Source organism: Narcine bancroftii, chromosome 5 (assembly GCF_036971445.1).
Source record: "Narcine bancroftii isolate sNarBan1 chromosome 5, sNarBan1.hap1, whole genome shotgun sequence".
Classification (NCBI taxonomy): Eukaryota; Metazoa; Chordata; class Chondrichthyes; order Torpediniformes; family Narcinidae; genus Narcine; species Narcine bancroftii.
Window position 1 is genome coordinate 173,023,178 of NC_091473.1, and position 18,855 is coordinate 173,042,032.

At 41.6% G+C, this 18,855-nt stretch overlaps 1 protein-coding gene across 6 annotated transcripts in view; it reads right to left on the reverse strand.

The window, feature by feature from the left end:
- Window positions 1-18,855, reverse strand: part of fbln2 (fibulin 2) — a 324,320-nt gene that overhangs the window by 104,547 nt on the left and 200,918 nt on the right. For all 6 annotated transcript variants that reach the window (XM_069939794.1, XM_069939792.1, XM_069939796.1 and 3 more), the window contains one exon: window positions 3,119-3,227. In XM_069939794.1, coding sequence (XP_069795895.1) covers window positions 3,119-3,227 — 109 coding nt within the window. The remainder of the gene's footprint in view (window positions 1-3,118; window positions 3,228-18,855) is intronic.

The window sequence follows — 18,855 nt, forward strand, 5'->3', positions numbered from 1 at the left end:
AGCAGTCAGTGCAGGTACTTGAGGTCCCTGTGTGGGCCAAACTGGGAGCTGGAAGCCATGGGGCCCAATATGTCGGGGGTAAAACACAGGTTTCTGTGGACACCACGGTTAAGTGAAAAATCACAAATGCTGGAGAAACTCAGCAGGTCAAACAGTGCCTTTATGTAGCAAAGGTTAAGATACATCACCAACGTTTCGTGCTTGAGTATTTGTGTGTTTTCTCAGCCACAATATGTTATGCAGTGCATTTCGCGCATGCGCAGTCGTCGGGAGTGCTACTGGTACCATGTAACCCAGTACTGCCTGTAGCACGGTCAGGTGGTCGGTAACTAAACCAGTTCCCCCCACCCAGGTTTGCCTGGTGCAGAGGGTGACCAGACACACTGCAGGATGAAAAAAAAGACCTGATAAAGGGCGGACGACCCCTCTCATAGGGTCAGCAGTCATCTAGTAAACTCGTGCTATGAAGCTGGAAAAGGATCCCTCGCATCAAAGCTTGGTCTGGCCCTTCACTGCCATAGAACTTCCTCCAGTCGTCTTGAACCTCACCATGCTGCTGGATCTGGGAGGGGAGGTCGATAGGGTGGGTCTGGACCTGTGCAACCCCCAACTCACCTAAATCCATTCAGGCACACACTGTTCCTTTCTCATATCAAACCCCACAAACTGACTGAAAGGAACCATCATCATCCTGTGGGATGGATGACCAGATAGTGTAGCGCATGTTATACAGTGCATTTCATTACTTCTGGACCAAAGTACTTTTTCTGGATCGTTAACTCATTTTAAGCTATGAGTGATGGAGGTGGGCAATGAAAATCCTCTGTTTCTGAAGGTAAACTCAATGGTAAAAGGGCAATATTCAAAACAAGAGTTTTTCATGATTGAAACGTTATTGTTAAATTTCATAAAAACGTGGCTCAAAATGCAGAATCAGTGTTCTCCATTGCCATGATACACATCAAAGTTTATTATCTGGAAATTAAAAATTGATTAAATACTGTAATGCTGTTCAGAAACAGACAACACAAGCATCTGTTATCATCAAAAACCAGACAGAATTGTACTTCATTTTTAGAAGGGGGATCACTGACCCTTGGTAAGTGGGGCTTGCTCCTTGGCAGAAAAACTTCTAGAGATATGACACAAAAAAGCACCTAAGAGCTGATTCTAGGTGACTGAACTCTAGATTAGCCTTTAACGATGGCCATCCAAATTCTGTCCAATGGTTTTTTTCTTTGGCTTGGCTTCGCAGACGAAGATTTATGGAGGGGGTAAATGTCCACGTCAGCTGCAGGCTCGTTTGTGGCTGACAAGTCCGATGCGGGACAGGCAGACACGGTTGCAGCGGTTGCAGGGGAAAATTGGTTGGTTGGGGTTGGGTGTTGGGTTTTTCCTCCTTTGCCTTTTGTCAGTGAGGTCAGACACGTCTATCATGCAGAGTGGATGTGCTGTACAAGGGATTAGAAACACCAGCAGAACCTATCATCAGACGAGGAATGGAAGCTAGCTCAGCAAAGAACAAAAGGTTTCCTTTCTTAATAGGAGAGTTTAGTGAAAGAGTTGAGTTTAACTGAAGCAGATGTTTCCACTTTAATCTCACCCTGCCATCATGAGGTTTTGCGACTCATTTTCTGGGTTATCGTTTCCTATTTAACGAAAACCTCTTTAATCCGGCAATGTTGGGACTTGGCCTCTTGGTCTCTTGAATCACATCCTGACGGGCTAAAATACAGCTGAATATAAGAAATTAACAGGACTGTATCACCAATACACTTTGTTCCAGTGTACAGAGAGATTTTGGCACATCAGCTCTGCTAATGGCTCTGCCTTTGGTGGCAGATCCACAAACTAATGATAGCAGATTCAAAATGTGCCAGACCACAGGAGTTGCTGGACCACAGAGCGCTGTATTAGGGAGGAGAACCTGTATTTGGGCTTACGTTACAGGGCAGAGACTACAGAAACTATACATCTCCATCGAGAAAATCTCAGTTTCTTAAAATGGCATCAAGGAAAAGCAGTCAATTATTATTTTTTCTTGGATGGCACGGTCTTGTGGGCTGAAGTGGCCCGTTACCGTGCTGTATGTCTGAGTGATTCTGAATATGAGGCGTTTTTCAATAGATTGAAGGGATCTGCAATAAACGCTGGGAAGATCTAACGTGAGTACTTAACAACCAGGCTCGGGACAGGCATTTATCCCATTCAGCCAACTCCTTCCACCATTTCTGCAGGAATGTAAGCGAATAGAAGCAGAAATTGACCATGTGATCTCTGCTCTGCCATGGCTGATCTTAACTTTGACCTCATGTCCATTTTCATGCCCAACTTCCATTGTCCTTGATCCCCCTGTACCTCCATGCACACATCCATTGTCCAGAGTGAACAACTAATTTTGAATTTCTAGTTTAGATCAAAGTTGATTAGATTACATGAACGCAATAGACTTCCTTAAATGTCTGCATCTAATAAAGAAATATAATCTTACGAAAGCCAACCTTTCCTATTAAAGTGCTAACTGACAATATTTGCATTCAAAATATTCCTTGGTATTAATTTCATGTTGTTATTCTTGCCATCTCCAGTGAACTCTCTGGATTTTTAATTACATTGTTAACATGGTAAAAAAAACAATCTGCATTTAATTTAGTCAAATTACTCCTTTGGAGACCTATATTTAATGTAACCTACAATATGTAAAGTACTTTGAAAATTCCATTGCTGTAAAAATGTCTGAATATGCTTTGAATTAATTATGCAATTAAGATTTTCAGGTTTAAAATTATTCATTAAAAATTTTTGCCTATATATAAATTAATAAAAATGCAGCTGGTTTGATGGTATTGGCAATCTTACTCCAGGTTATTTATCCAATCTATTAATCTGTTTTAATTATTTAACTGCATAAAATGTTCTGCTGTTCTTAATACAGTGCCTTGATAAAAATATCTAATAAATTGCTCATTCATGAAAAAAAGACAATTTATCAGTGAATGTCACATCATACTGTGCAAACTTTTGTTGCTAAGAATACTTTTGCTTTCTTCTCAACTTCAAAGAAAGCAGCACAAGTCATCTGTTTAATATAATTGACACAGTCCAGGAATACACTTACCTGCAGGTGGGAGAGTCAAAACCACTGACAGAAATCTCGAAGCACTGACCGTTGTCTGCAGCCCATTGTTGTCCAGAAGTGCAACAGCTTTCAATCTCATCTGGAGAAGCTGAAGGGAGAAATGGGTTTGATTCAGAAGTTTAACCACATACATGTATATCTATCAATTCTAGGACAACAGATTTCATGATGTTTTTGGTTTGCTATCTAAGTCGTGCTGTTTCTTGATTGATATGCTATTCCTAAGACATTGCTGAAGAAATATTTCAACCGATTTTAAACAGGAGTGCAAATTAATCCATCTTCAAATCCCTTTAGCCTCCTCTCCCTCTGAGAATGCACCTGGTCTCTACTTCCTGCCTCTCCAGATGGACAACAAAGTCCTCAGTTACATACTATTGAAAAATCTCACGTTTCAGAGTAGAGGCATTGAGAAGGCGCTAGGGGGAGGGGAGTTTCCAGAGATGCAAAAGCAAGAGTTTCAATTGAATAAATGTTTCCACATACCCAGAAATAGATACAGTAGTTTGGCAACTTGTAGGAGCTTGTTCGACCATGGGAGGTCACAGCTGGGGTGGGGGGTGGGGGGTCCAATGAAAAGTGAATCACTGCTGTTAAGATTACTGTTTGCGGGAACATAAGTGTTCAGTATTGGAATTTAGAGTTACAGCATTTTAACTCTTCTCTCCGCCCCCCCCCCCGCCCCCCCACTATTCTTTAAAGGATTAGTGAGAGAAAGTGAGGAATTAAAATCAAGTCTTAGTTTCCTGAGACTCGAGTGAATCACTTGAATGATTTTTTAAACTAGTATCTTCACCATTTAAATCCAGTTGACTTGGAACTTAAAACAACAATTTACCACTCAAGTAACACTCTAGTTCAGGGCTGTACAAGAAGGCAAGATCACCAGAAGTGATGCTTACAAGTAAGCTTCAATAGCTCACTCTGCACTCCACATGTGCCCAAAAAGTAATTTCTCTGTAAGGGTTCATTTTCTGCAACCAGTTTTCACAAGATTAACCTTCAGAAGTCACATTTCTTCTTTTTGCAATTAAACAGTTTTCTATGGGGTAATAGACAAACAGTGAGGGGCCAAATTCAAGATTATTTTATTGTCATGTAATAAATAAAATGCAAAAGGTGATATTACACAAAATTCCATTTAGACAAAGATTTGTTATCTTCATGTGGGATCAGAAGCTATAAGAGTTCAACCCAAACCCCTAAATGGGAGTTGGTGCCATGTGAAAATTAAGACACACTGGCCCATTCTATTGCACTTATCACAGCCATGCAGTCTCTTAAAATTACAAGAATATCATCACAGCTCACAATACCTGGAACACTGAAAAGGTTGCAGAAAGCCCAAATAAATGTTACGGCATTGGAATAGTCCATTTCTCCTCTAAGTTAGGATTTTAAAATCCAAACATCAAGGAAAGAAAATAATGGCAATAGTCTTTTTAACGTCAGTCGCAGAATTCCTGTCCCTAGCAACTTTTGTTTTGAAAAGCTGCGTTTTCTGTCACGGACCATGCACCACTTCCACTGACTGCACTGCAGTTCTCACGGGGAAAAGTCGCAATGCACTCATGAAAATGAAAGCTGCATTAACAACTACACCACTGATGACGACTCATTAGGGCCCACCACGGGGGGGGGGGGGGGGGAACAGAAGTTCAAAAATATCTTTCATCTCATCCTGGATTCTTGCAAAAAATAAGATGCCACTCAATAATATTTTAATAAATCAGATCATTTCTGGTTACTAGTTACTAGTAAGAGAAAAGTATAAAATTCTCCACTTGGATTTACTTTATTTGTTTGAGAAAACATTCCAATAGCTGGAAGATTGCTTTTCTGCTGTGGCAATAGTTTTGGAAATAAATTGGCTTCATTTTACCGTTGGCTGAAGATCTAGGGCTCGGAATTTCTATAGCGAACCCATTCCAGAGTAAAAATCTGACAACAAATTGCACTATTACCACTGGATCAAGCGACATGCGGCCAGTTGTATCTCTTAGCTGCTGGTTGGAAAATTATGCTGAATAGAAATTATTTTAAACCTTAATTTCCAAAAAGCAATCAATTGTGGATTAATTTGTCAAGCAATTACAAAGTAAAGCCAGCACTATGGATATTCTTAAACAAAGCAGGCAAGGGCATATCTCATGGCCAATGCCTCACCACTAGAAAGGAAAAGTGTATCAGTTGTTGGCATAAACACCCATCAAGAATTAATGCCCTTGATCCGGGAGCTGCATATCTCTTCGTGGGATACCCAAATTTCTGATTTATTTTGCATGTTATTCAAAATATCCAAGACTTCCTGAACAAGGATGTTTCCTGTTCCATTAGTTAAGATCGGATCCTGTTGCCAAAAGAGGAAGAGCAAAGTGTTGAATTGCTGGATCATGTGTGCCCCCCGATGTTGTTTACTTCTGGAAGGATCCTTACAATCTCTATCATTGTCAGGTCTTACAGAAGCATATATTTAGCACGAGTTTAACCTGTTGCCTGGGGTCTAAATTTTGCAGCATTCTGAAGCTCTACGTGCTTATGAAATTCAGTGTCGGTGGCATACTATCAAACAATTTGTAATTGAACTTGGGTTTGTTTTATTGCCTTTAGAAGCTTTATATTAATACACATTTGAAACATAAAGTTTGAACCTTAATTCAAAATAAATGTAAGGCAGAATCACAAACGGAAATGAGGAAGCGAACCAGAGGGAGATAGATCTGCTCGTTGAATGGTGTAATGACAATAACCTTGCGCTCAATCTCAGCAAAACCAAGGAGATGATCGTGAGCTTCAGGAAGAAGTCAGGGTAACACAACCCAGTTCTCGTCGAGGCCTCGGGTTGTGGAGAGCGTCAATGGCTTCAAATTCCTGGATGTCAACATCTACAAGGATCCGTCCTGGAGTTTCCACGTTGATGCAATTACAACACAGCCCATCGAGGGCTCAGTAGTGGAGAGCATCAGTGGCTTCAAATTCCTGGATGTCAACATCTACGAGGATCCGTCCTGGAGTTCCCACGTTGATGCAATTACAAAGAAGGTTATACTTTGTGAGGTGTCTGAGGAGATTTGGTCTGTCATCGAAGACTCTTGTAAACTTGTAACGTGGAGAACATTCTGGCTGGATGCATCAATGCCTGGTATGGAGGCGCAAACTACAGAGGATTGTTAACTCAGCCTGTGACACCACAGACACCAGACTTCACTCCATCGAGGACATCGACATGAGGTGGTGTCTTTAAAAACCAGCCTCTATCCTTAAAGACCCCCACCACCCAGGCCATGCCCTCTTCACTCTGCTACCATCGAGAAAAAGGTACAGGAGCCTAAACATGAGCACTCAATGGCACAAGGACAGCTTCCTCCCCGCTGCCATCAGATTCCTGAATAATCAGTGAACCAAAGGCACGACTTTACTTTTGTGCATTATTTATTTTTACTTTTTTTAATGTTGTAAGATGGTTATAATATGAATATTTGCACGATGACACTGCCGCAAAACACTGAATTTCATGACTTGTTCATGACAATCTGGTTCTAATTCTGCCTGGTATGGAGGCACTAAAGCTCAGGACAAGAATAAACTCCAGAGGGTTGTTAACTCGGCCTGCGACATCACAGGCACCAGACTCCACTCCATTGAGGACATCGACAAGAGGCGGAGTCTTAAAAATGTAGCCTCTATCCTCAAAGACCCCCACCACCTCGCCCCTGCCCTCTTCACTCTGCTACCTCAGGAAAAAGGTACAAGAGCTTAAAGACGAGCACTCAGAAGCACAAGGCCAGATTCTTCCCCGCTGCCATCAGCCTAATGAACCAAAGGCACTGACTTACCTTGGCTTTTTCTTGCATTATTTTTATTTTCTTTGTAGGGTGTTTTAAATAAATGTTTGCACTGTGATGTTGCCAGAACAAATCGTGAGACATGCTCATGACAATAAATTCTGATCCTGATTCTGAAACTTCACGCAACGAGTGTTGAAGTCCAAATGAGGCCATCTAAGAGCATGCACATGTGTGTCTGGCTGATGCAGCTGTTCCTCTGATCTGGGCTGCCTTGAAGTACAGTTCTTCATTACACATGCAGGATTAATGTCTTTATTTTTGTAGCTTTATGCCTTCTGGCAATTTTAGAAATACATAATTAAACGTAAAATTTGCATAGTTGTCCTTTAGTACAGTATTTTGTTATAATTTCAAAATTTTACATACGGTACTTTAATCAGAAGAAAATATAAAACACGAAATGTTATCATTCAAAGATCTCCATCAAATACTGTTCACTGATGCAGTGCCATTTATTGACTCATTTAGTTCCATCTGAATACATTTTTAATGATGCCTAATAAGCAGGAAAAATGGAGTTGAAAAGAAGACTTGAATTAATATGATGCCTTTTGTGATCTCGAGTTGAACCAGTGCTAATGAAGTTGTTCTTGAAGTGGAACCAGTGTAATGAAGGATAATGTAGCTAATCTAATGCAGCACAGCTACCTCCAGCCAACAGAAAGCAGATAAGGATTACAAAAACTGTTTTGGTGATGCTAATTTGAGCAAATATTGGACCAGAGACATTCAAATTGAACCCTGAAGTGTAATGTAGAAAGTGTTTTGGCCAGCTTTTCATTCCCATTTCGTAATTGTATCCTGGTGTGTTGACTAGATTTCCTTGTGCCAGACCTTTCAGTTACATATTCCCAAGTGCCATGTTTTGTTCACAACCTTGGGCAGGGAAGCACCATAATTCATCCCAGCTCTGCATCATCTGATATCCAAGCACTTGCCTGTTCCAGCAGGAACTTGTGATTAGCAATCATTAGTGAGAGCCTTCCCCCCCACCCCCACCCCGCTCATTTTCCTTTCCCAAGGTCAGCTAAACCAAGGTCACATTGGTTCTGTGAATGATATAAGTGACACAGCAAAGAAAATAACTGAAACCAAGGACCTTCAAAGCATTACTTGGACACTGATGCAGCAGTCAACGCTCGCCACTGGACTCAAAGTTGCTGGGATAGATCTCCATGGCATGTGTTTTGTCTTTCACAAGATTAGGGGCGGCACAGTTGGCGTAGCGATTAGCGCAACGCTGGTGCAGTGCCAGCGACCTGGGTTCGAATCCCATGTTGTCTATATGGAGTTTGTATGTTCTTCCCATGTCTGTTTCCTCTAGGTGCTCTGGTTTCCTCCCACCGTTCAAAAGCCTACCAGGGGTTGTAGGTCAATTGGGTGTAATTGGGCAGTAACCTGCTCATGGGCCAAAAGGTGCTGTTACCTTGCAATATGTCTAAATTTTAAAAATTTAATGTATTTCCAATGTAAGGAATCTCTGCCATTTGGCAACAATGACTTTATGAAGCTAATGAACCTGAAGAATCATCAAAAACTGCAAGAGGAGGAGTCACGTGATGGAGTAGTGGCCGGACGGTGAACTCCAGCCCTCTCCAGAAAAGTCGGGAAAAACAAGAAAAAACACAAAGGCACAGAAATAAAAGTTACAGAAAAGTGAGTATAAAGGTGGAAAGAAGATGGCGACAAAAAAAGAAAAGTCGAAAGCAACGGTAAGAAGAGAGGAAGAGAAGACAAAGGAGGAAAAAGGTGAAGGCCTTACCTGTCCGAAGAGGCCCGCTGCGGAGAGAGAAACCCGCTCCCTCAGGTCGGTAAATAATGGACTACAAAAATGGCTCGCAGAGCCGAGTAAAAGTGCGCAACCGCGCATGCGCGAAATTTCGCGCATGCGCGATGCGAATGAAAAAAAACACACCGACGGGAGGGGGGACCAGCTGGGGAGTCGATCTCCACAGCCGGCAACGACAGCTGCAGAACACCTGCAGCAAGAAGAGACCACAGAAGACAACAGAAACAAGAAAGAAGAGGAGGAAAGGGCAACAAAGAAACAACAGATGGCCAACCCAGAGGAAGAAGAAGAGGAAGAGTATGGTGAAATAGAAGAAGAAAAGAGAGGCAAGGTAAAGGATATACTTGCTCTTATTAGAGGATACATGGAATCATTTAAAGAATGGCAAACACAGGAATTTAAGGATTTAAGAAAAAGAATAAACAACACAGAAGAGAAAATAAATAAAATGGAGATGACCTTAACAGAAATGGGAAAGAAAATGGACAAGATGGAAGAGCGGGCAGTAGCAGCAGAAATGGAGGTAGAAGACTTAAAAAAGAAATTGGAGGAATCTAATAAAAAAACTAAAGAGACACAAGAACTACTAGCTCAAAAAATAGATACAATGGAAAACCATAACAGAAGAAATAACATAAAGATAGTGGGCCTTAAGGAAGATGAAGAAGGCAAGAATATGAGGGAGTTTATAAAAGAGTGGATCCCTAAGACCCTAGGATGTCCAGAACTACAGCAAGAAATGGAAATAGAAAGGGCACATAGAGTATTGGCCTCTAAACCACAACCACAACAAAAACCAAGATCTATTGTAGTAAAATTCCTAAGATATACTACAAGAGAAAAGGTACTGGAGAAGACAATGGAAAAAGTAAGAGAGGGCAACAAACCACTGGAGTATAAAGGGCAAAAAATCTTCATTTATCCAGATATAAGTTTTGAACTCCTAAAGAAGAGAAAAGAGTTCAATACAGCAAAGGCGATTTTATGGAAGAAAGGGTATAAATTTATACTAAAGCATCCAGCGGTATTGAAAATATTTATTCCAGGACAACAAAACAGACTATTCTCGGATCCAGAAGAAGCACGAAAATTTGCAGAACAATTACAAAAATAGACTGAGGGAGGAAGACGGGTAATGAGAGTTAAGATGATCACAATTGATATGTATGTGGGTAAAGACAAAAATAGACTGAGGGATGAAGACAGGTAATGAGAGTAAAAATGATCACGATTGATATGTATGCGGGTAAAGAGGTATAAGAGTGAATAGAGACAAGGAGCATACGTGAATGTATCTGTACTTAGAGGAAAATATAGATAGTATAGACAAGAATTAATAAGGGAAGGTAATGGAATAGAGAGAATAAGGAGGGAATTAAAAGAGTGACCTTTGTGACATATGAAAAGTGAAATCTTTTCTGGGGGAGGCGGGGTGGGGGGAAATAGCGGTCACTGCAAAATCAGTTGACGCTTGCGAGTGGATTCGCAAATCCAAATGGAGAGGGGAAATGTGGTTGTCCGACAAGGGATAAAGGACAACTCAGGAGGTGAATGGGAGATTGGGAATAAATAAGATAGAAATAGGAGAATAAGGAAAATGTTGGATGTTGTAGGAATGTTGTCTTATAAAGAGTTGAAAATAAGAAAACAGAAATGGAAAAGGAGGAAAGGTAATGATGGAAAAACGGAAAGAGAAGATAAACAAAATATAAAAGGGCTACGCTGAACTATATGTCTTTAAATATTAATGGAATACATAACCAAATTAAAAGGAATAAACTACCAAATTTAAATGAATAAATGTATTCCATTAGAAAAAATAACATATTGGTTAAGAAATAATATTGAAATATTCGAACAAGTATAGGAGCCTTACATTAAATACAATAGCGAAAACCTACCGGGGACAAACATTACCTAAGTTGATGGAAGGAGAAGGAAAGAAAAGAATGGACTCAGTAGAATTTCTGGTGTAATTTTGTTGAATGACAACATTGTCTGACGGGATTAATGCAACCTAGATTGTATACCTAAAATGGATGAGAGGGGGGGTGGGGGGGTGGTTTGGGAGGAAAGGGGGGGGGGGAGAAAAAGTCACTGTATATGTGTGAAAAAGAAATTGTGTATATCATGGCTAATGTGATTTATGGTGTGAAAAATAAAAAAAATTAAAAAAAAAAAAAAAAAAAACTGCAAGCAATAAGTTTGAATGATTCATTGACATCACGATTAGCAATGCCTTTACAGCGCTCGCGATTGGGACCGGGATTTGAATCCCACAGTCTGTGAAGAATTTGTACATTCTCTCCATGTCTACATGGGGTTTCCCTGAGGGCTCCAGTTTCCACCCACTTTTTGAAAAATACCGGGGGTGTAGGTTAATTGGGTGTAAATTGAGCAGCATGGACTCATGGCCAAAATGGCCTGTTACCATGCTGTAGGTATGTCTAAAATTTTAAACATTTCAAGAACAGATAATAAATACTACATCATGTGTGTGTGTGTGTGTGTCTCTCTCTCTCATATATATTATATATATATATATATATATATATATAATATATATGTATATTATATATATTGTAATGGATAAATATATAAATATTGGGAGGAATTTGGTAAGATTAGTGGGTTACATATGTACACACATTTTAAAACAGATCTTATTTGAAACACTGAAGAATTAATATTCAGGAACATTGCAAAAACAATGGAGAATGCTATGCACATTTCACAAGTAGGTGCTAATTGAAATGACGTCATGAAATTAATAGACCATTGTTTGGATGAGACAAACTGGCTGTTTAAAAGTACCTACTGTGTGCTCCCAGAAAGGTCACTTTCAGGTGGTCAAAATACCGGATTGTAAAGTTGCATATTATGCCAATGTGCGGCTGTCAGGAGGCCACTTGAAAGCGCAGGAGCAGCCTGGGAGACGAACTTTGTAACCCTCCTCCAGGAGGGATAATCGCTGGACCACTGAGGTTCCTCCCCCACCCCCATCCCCCCCCACCCCCCCCCCTGCACATGAATGCAGCCACCTGAGAGTGGCTGCTAAGGGGATGACAGTCAGCTGGCGAGCACCTGACAGCTCATCTTCCAGCTGCCCCTGCACTCCCCCCCTCTGATGCGGGACGTCAGGGCAGGGGCAGCCGGCGCGGGCCGCCAGTGCGGAGATATCCCCGCACTGATACCGCTGCCCAGCTCTCCCGGCCCGCTCTCCCGGCGGCCCAACATGGGTTCCCACACTGTGGGGAGGCTGGCGCAGGCTTTCGGTGTGGGGACGTCCCCGCGGTGTGGGGGCTCAAGTCGGGCTGTTGTGGGAGCGGGTGTGGGGGCTCATGTCAGGCTGTTGGGGGAGCGGGTGTGGGGGCTCATGTTGGTCTGTTTGGAGAGTGGGGCAACGATGTCAATATGGGGATGTCCCCACGCTGATAGCCTGTGCCGGCTGTCCCAGCTCTGACTGCCAGCCATTCCATACCTGACAGCCCAAAGGGACAGGAGCCAGAGTGCACTCAGAGGAGCATCCGGTGCAGTTGTCCCTTCAGGTGGCCAGCACTGTGCTTTTAGTGCTGCCACCTGAACGGCAATTCAAAAGCCACTTCTGCTTCTACAGATGCATTCTTGCCAGAGAATGCACCTAAAGAAGCCTTTAGACAACAAATGGGAGCAGAAAGATAACTCCTGTTGTTTGATGAAGAAGGTGGGGGTTTTTGCAAGTGAGAGATTCACATGGGCTTCCTGACAGTTGGCAGTTGGAGGGAATGAGAGAGAAGACAAGTTCAACAAGCTCTCTCAGCTAGTGTGAGTGACACTGAAAGCAGCTGAACGGAACAAGCCAGGAAACTTGTTGAAACAGAAAGCTCCAGAGCAGTGGATGGCTGGAAGTGCTATCCGTCTGATATTTTTCTTGGAATAAGTGGAACAGAAAGGAACTCTGTAGTAGCCTGAAAGAAAGAGGTTACCATATGGAGAACCCTGATGGGGCAAATTTTATCAGCAAGACTTTGAGGTGACTAATGGTGATACCTCAGTTGTGGAAATCCTGGAAAACAAATCTCTCTCCGCAAACTCTACAAGAACCTTCCTGAGCGGTAAACATTTACCTTTCGAACACGAAAGTGAACTTTATACATGTTAAATTCTGTATAAGAATTGCTTGCATCCAGTGAACTTGGAAGAAGGAGAAATGAGATTGAACTGTGAACCAAAGAACTTTTCTTAAATTTACACACACATTATATACACGTGCGCTTAGAATTAGAAGGGCGTTAATTTGGGTTAGTTAAGTATAGAGCTGTTGGATTCTATTTTCATGTTGAAAATTAATTAAAAACAACTTTAGTTTAAATAACTACTTGTCTTGGTAAATGTCTATTGCTGCTGGGTTTTGGGGTCCTTTGGGCTCGTAACATTTTATATATATATTAAAATATATACGCACATAAAGCTAAAACATATATGTCTATAAAGTGTATATGTATATATATTGTACATATTGTGCATGAAATTTGGAAAAGGAATATGAAATAATGAAATATTACATTCCTAAAATGACAGTCATTATTAAAATGTGACATAATTGGCTGAAGTGTTAAAATTCAAATACTGTAAGTGAGTTATCTTGTGGCAGTGTTCAATAAGCATTCATTGAACAAGATATTGTATGAGAGGGATCACTCAGTTGCAGTTGTGACAGAGTATATAGAGGCGTTTGGGAGATAAATTGGGAAAGGTTTGTTAGAGCAGGTCACACATAAACACTTTAAAACACAGAATATTTGCAGGAGTTTTGCAGATTCCTCACAGACTCATGATGGAGTGCTGCTTGCAAAAGGCAACAATGTAGCGGCATACAGCAGCAGCTTCTCTGAAAAACAGTTTGCTATCTGATCTTTGCAAGGAGAGGCAGGACAGCTTTGCTCTCAGAGTGGAAGGGAGCGAGAGAGAGAGAGGAGAGACAGAGACTTCAGTTCCAGAGGGACGAGCTGGCAGGCTTTGGAAGACTGACTAGTCAAAGGAGAGGGCTGGCTGTCTGGTGTTTGCCTTGAAATAGGAGAAACAGAAAGGAACTCTGTGGTGACCTGAAGGAAAGAGGTCATCATCTGGAGAACCCTGAAAGGGGGCAAGTTTCGTCAGCAAGACACTGGAGTGGCTGTCCTGGAACGAGAAAACTCTCTCTCTGAAAGCAAAGCTGTTCTGCCTTTGCCTCTCTATATACTCTGTGACACAGTTAAAATCATGGATTAATGTATCATTAAAAACACCTCATGCTTTCACCTCATGGAACAAAACACAACTTCAGAGGTTTTTTTAAAAGGAACGTTGTTCATCAATATCCGACGTTCTTGTCAATTCACTTATTTATGAAGATTACACTCAACAAGCTACAAAACTGTAGAAGAAATAAGAAATCGTGACAGCGCTCATGACTTTACACATCTTTCCATGTTTTCATAGACTCGGAGGCCCAACATTCTAATGTTGGGGCTACCTTGAGATGAGATCAAGTGGTATATATGGTTGGAAAACCTAAAGGGCTGAGGAACTCTTGAACACATAGGTGCCAGCCTTTGACAAGGTATCAATACGTTCCAATCCAAGCATGGATCCAAACCTGTTGGCATTTTTTCCACTGAAATTCGATGGAGGGACTGCCTTCTCATCCACGTCATCACAAATAGCGTGAATGCAAATTTGAAAGGTTGGGGAAAATGCCCTTTCAAAATATCTTTTCAACCAGCAGAAATAACGGTGCTGGAAAGCAACCCAGGCCTAATATTCTGTCCGTGCACCTTCCAATTTCTGTTCCATGGACCAACAGCGTCATTTAAGGCTCTTCTTGAAATTGGCTGGCTTCAGAAATCCTTCTGCCTACCACTCTCTCCAAGGCTTGATGCGAATCACCATCAACTTCCTGAAGAGTCCTGATATCCATCTTGGGTATCATTGTAAATGTATCCACAGAAGCAATCTTGTTCACTCCTGAACTAGGGCTCGATGAGAACTAGAGCAACTTATTGGATGACTGGACTAAGCATAATGGATAAGGTGGACTATCTTGGACGATCATTCCTGGACCCAACACACTAATTCCTTCATGAAGGAAGTCTCTACTTCCTCAGGAGTTTGCGGAGGTTTGATATGACATCGGAAACCCTGGAAAGTTTCTACAAATCATGTGCTGAAAATAGAAATTGTGCTAACTTGCTGAATCATGGTCTGGCATGGGGACATCAATGCCCCTGAGCATAAAGCCCTGCAAAAGGTAATGGACATCACAGGCAAAACCCTCCCCACCATCATTTACAGTGAATGCTGCCTTCAGAGAGTGGCAGTAATCATCAAACGTTCACATCACCTAGTACACGCTCTGTTTTCACTGCTAGCATCAGGAATGAGGTATATATGTCACAAGACTCTCACAACCAAGTTCAGGAACAGCTGCTACCCCTCCACCTTCAGACTCCTCAACAACAAACTCAATCAGGGAATCATTTGAGGACTCTTACTTGTGCACTTTGTGGGCTTTTTCTCTCTGCATTGAACTTTTGTTTACATTTCTTTATTTGTTTACATATGCACATTTTGTACAGTTTTTTTTGCACTAACCAATAAGTGGTAATTCTGCCTCACCCATAGGAAAAAGAATCTCAGGGATGAATGTGATGTCACACCGGAACTCTGACAATAAATCTGAAACTGAGGAATTTGAGAATTTCTCAGCTCAGTTAAAGCAGAATCAACAGTTTTATAGCATTGCATAGCACAGCTTGGTGAAGGTTGTGATGTCATGAAGGAAGGAAACATGTCCAGCATGAGAATGTAGATGGGTGAAGTCACGGGCTTCATGGTACAGTATACAGTTAAGGCCAGTGAAGGCATCTTCAATGACTGTAGCCCACATCTGCCTCACCAATCTCAGACACCGCTCCACTCATTGCAACCCTGACACTCACCTCTCTCACTCAGGAGCTAAACCACACATATGCTTCCCCACCCACTCACCCACAGGCATTGCTGCACACCCCTCCAGCTGGACATCGATGACACATGATCCAGAAGCATTCAAAATTCTCTTCCATCGCATACCTTGAGGAGGGGCAACTTACCCTCACAGAAAAACAGAGCATCTGAAGGAAACCCACGCACGCTTGGGAAAATGTGAAAACTCAGATAGACGAATGAGTGTTGGGGTTTCTTTCCTGCTGCTGGTTGGGTGAGGAGGGAAAATGATTCCTTTATCTCTGCTTCTCAAGCAGTTTCTTTCCCTTTCTCCCATTGACATTCACTGGACAATGAACAGTTTGCTTCCTGAACTCTTATGGGTGCATTAGATGGATTTTGACCACAAAAAATCCCCTTAAAAAATTCCTATAACACTTTTTTTTTAAAGATACAACCTATTTTTGTGACTTCCTGGCATATTTTAAATCTTCTTCAAGCAGACAAAACCAGGAAATGCAACATCATTGAAAATTCATTTTCTGCCTTTGTACTTGGATTTCTTCCCTGCAGATCCTGGTGCAATTGATGAAAGGTTTCACGAGGACATTGCACCATGGAAAAGTGCTATCAAGGCAACTAGAATCCATCATTGCTGTCCAACTATTGTTGGACACTGACTTAAGAGGCATCAGATGCTGTGCACAAGTGAAAATCTGTGGCAAAACATTTTTAGGTCAGTTGAACTAATGTAATGTGTCAGCATCATTATGCGATAAAACATGCTAATTTCAGTAAAATTTCTCCAACTTCCTACGTAATACATCAAATCTGAAATTATCCCTTGTGTTCCCCATGTCTTCGGGAAGCAAGCCTTTTGAAAAAAAAAATTATTGTCCAGTTCAACAAATAACAATATCCATCTTGGGCATTCACCGCAGATCCAAAACTCACACTGATGGAGGTCAAGGTTTCTTTTGACCCTCCAACATCCTATCCACCCCATACTTCACCTCTGCTCAAACTTCCAAGACATCAGGAATCTAACCTTTTACCACTTAAAGACGCGAAGGAAAGCTGGCACAAAACTGAGACAGACGCTGCAGGAGTCAACGTAAAAACAGCATTACAATTTTCCCAATAAATTAAAAGCCAAACATTTCACCCACCACACATGTTGCCTCATGTTAATAGATCAAAGTTTTGTGCTACTACTGGCAATCAGAGAAAATAATTCATTATGGTGTTTCTGAACTATGCCCTGTTTGAGATTAAATATAAAAATAAAATTTACAAAACTGAGGAGACTTTCCTGAACCCAGCTCACTGGCTGAACTAACAGTCCTCAGTGCCTGTCTGCACTGTCATTCCTTAGACGTAGAAGATAAGAAGAGCTTACTCTTGACACATGAGGATGTCCAGGAAGATGGTGCAGGCCTCAGTCTTTGAAGCTGAAACTAAATGCTGGAAACAGGTCCACAGTTCTGGCTGTGCCTGTGGAAAGGGAAGCTGTACTGGTTTTGTGTCCAAGACCTTTATCAGAACTGGTTCTAAAGTCCCACACTCTAAAGCATTCACTCTTTCACCTTCCTCAAATGATATCTGACCTGCAGAGTGTTTCCAGCATTTTCTACATTGGCTTCAGGTCTTCAGCCCCTGAAGTTTGTTTGATTTTTCTAGTCTTTAGAGCTCACCAAAGTGCAAACCGCTTTCCTCGGGGACTGCAAATGTATTCAGCTGGCATCTGACCACCGGCTTACCTTGAGTGTCTGTCGTTGGCAGAAGCCTAAGTCAGGCTCAAACCAATGTGGCTGATAGTCAACAATTCCCTATGGAGCCACCAGCTTGCCCACTAGCACAATTGTATCCATTGATCAGAAATGCTTTCCACCACAGGTTCTGGAAATGCAGCACATGGTTAGAGAGCACTGAGAAAACGCCACAGGTCACAGTGCATTGGGGACAGAGAAACCGAGGTCCTTTCATCAGAGCAGCTTTGATGAAGCTCCATTAAGATCATCATCCAGAATCATGATGCTTCAGATGCTTCCTGCCTGAGGAGTAGTTCTAGCATTTTTGTCTTTCTTCTCTATTAATCAAGAAGTGTCGGCCATCAGCTCCACGAGTTTCTCACAAATCCATATACCCACAATGCTGAGATCAACATAGCTGAGAGGTAATTTCACCTAAAATCGTAATTGGAAATCCAGCACATGCATCCAACTATGGTACCATAATGGCTTTACTTATTCCAAAACCCCTGGCATATTGCATCTCAGTCAAAAGAAAGACCTCTAATTTAGTTATCAATAGACAAACCATATTTAACCTCCTGGAATTTTCATTTCAGATCTAATTTAGACATACAGCACAGTAACAGGCCATTTTAGCTCACAAGTCCGTGCCGCCCAATTTACACCCAATTAACCTGCACCCCTTCAGTATATTTTGAAGGGTGGGAGGAAACTGGAGCCCTGAGGAAAACCCATGCAGACACGGGGAGAACATACAAACTCTTTACAGACAGCGTGGTATTCGATCTGCCAGTCCCGATCACTGGCGCTGTAAAGGCGTTGCGCTAACCGCTACAGCAACCGTGCCACCCTAAAACCTGTCTTCAAGGATTTACTTTTCATTTAGACAATGAACAAGGCCATGAGCTCAGCAGGAATTCCATTCTAGTCCACATCCACATGAGGGCCAGCAACTGCTTGCAAATGTAAGATTTATTGGGATCCAGATAATTATGGAAGCATTATGTGCTTAAATGAAGATCTGAGTTCATGTCGGAATTATCCATGATCTATCATTCACAATAAATATATGGTGGTGAGACGCAAACATAAATGATCTTGCAGCAGAATGCAGCAATGTTCTTTTTAAATGTCTTTGTTAATTAAATTGATCATTCAGAACATCTCGATTTATTGTGGATTGAGTTTGTTCCACAGAGGAAGACTGGTGATGAGAGGCTAGATTTGAGGCAAGGCAACATGATACAGAAGAGACGAGAGATTTCCTCCTGATACAGTACCCAGGAATGTGAAGTAGGTTGCGTCCAAAACCCTGGCTCAGAGTGATTCCAAAAATGCTGGGGTCCGGCTAAATGGTCTAACTACTCCAATCCTGCTGAT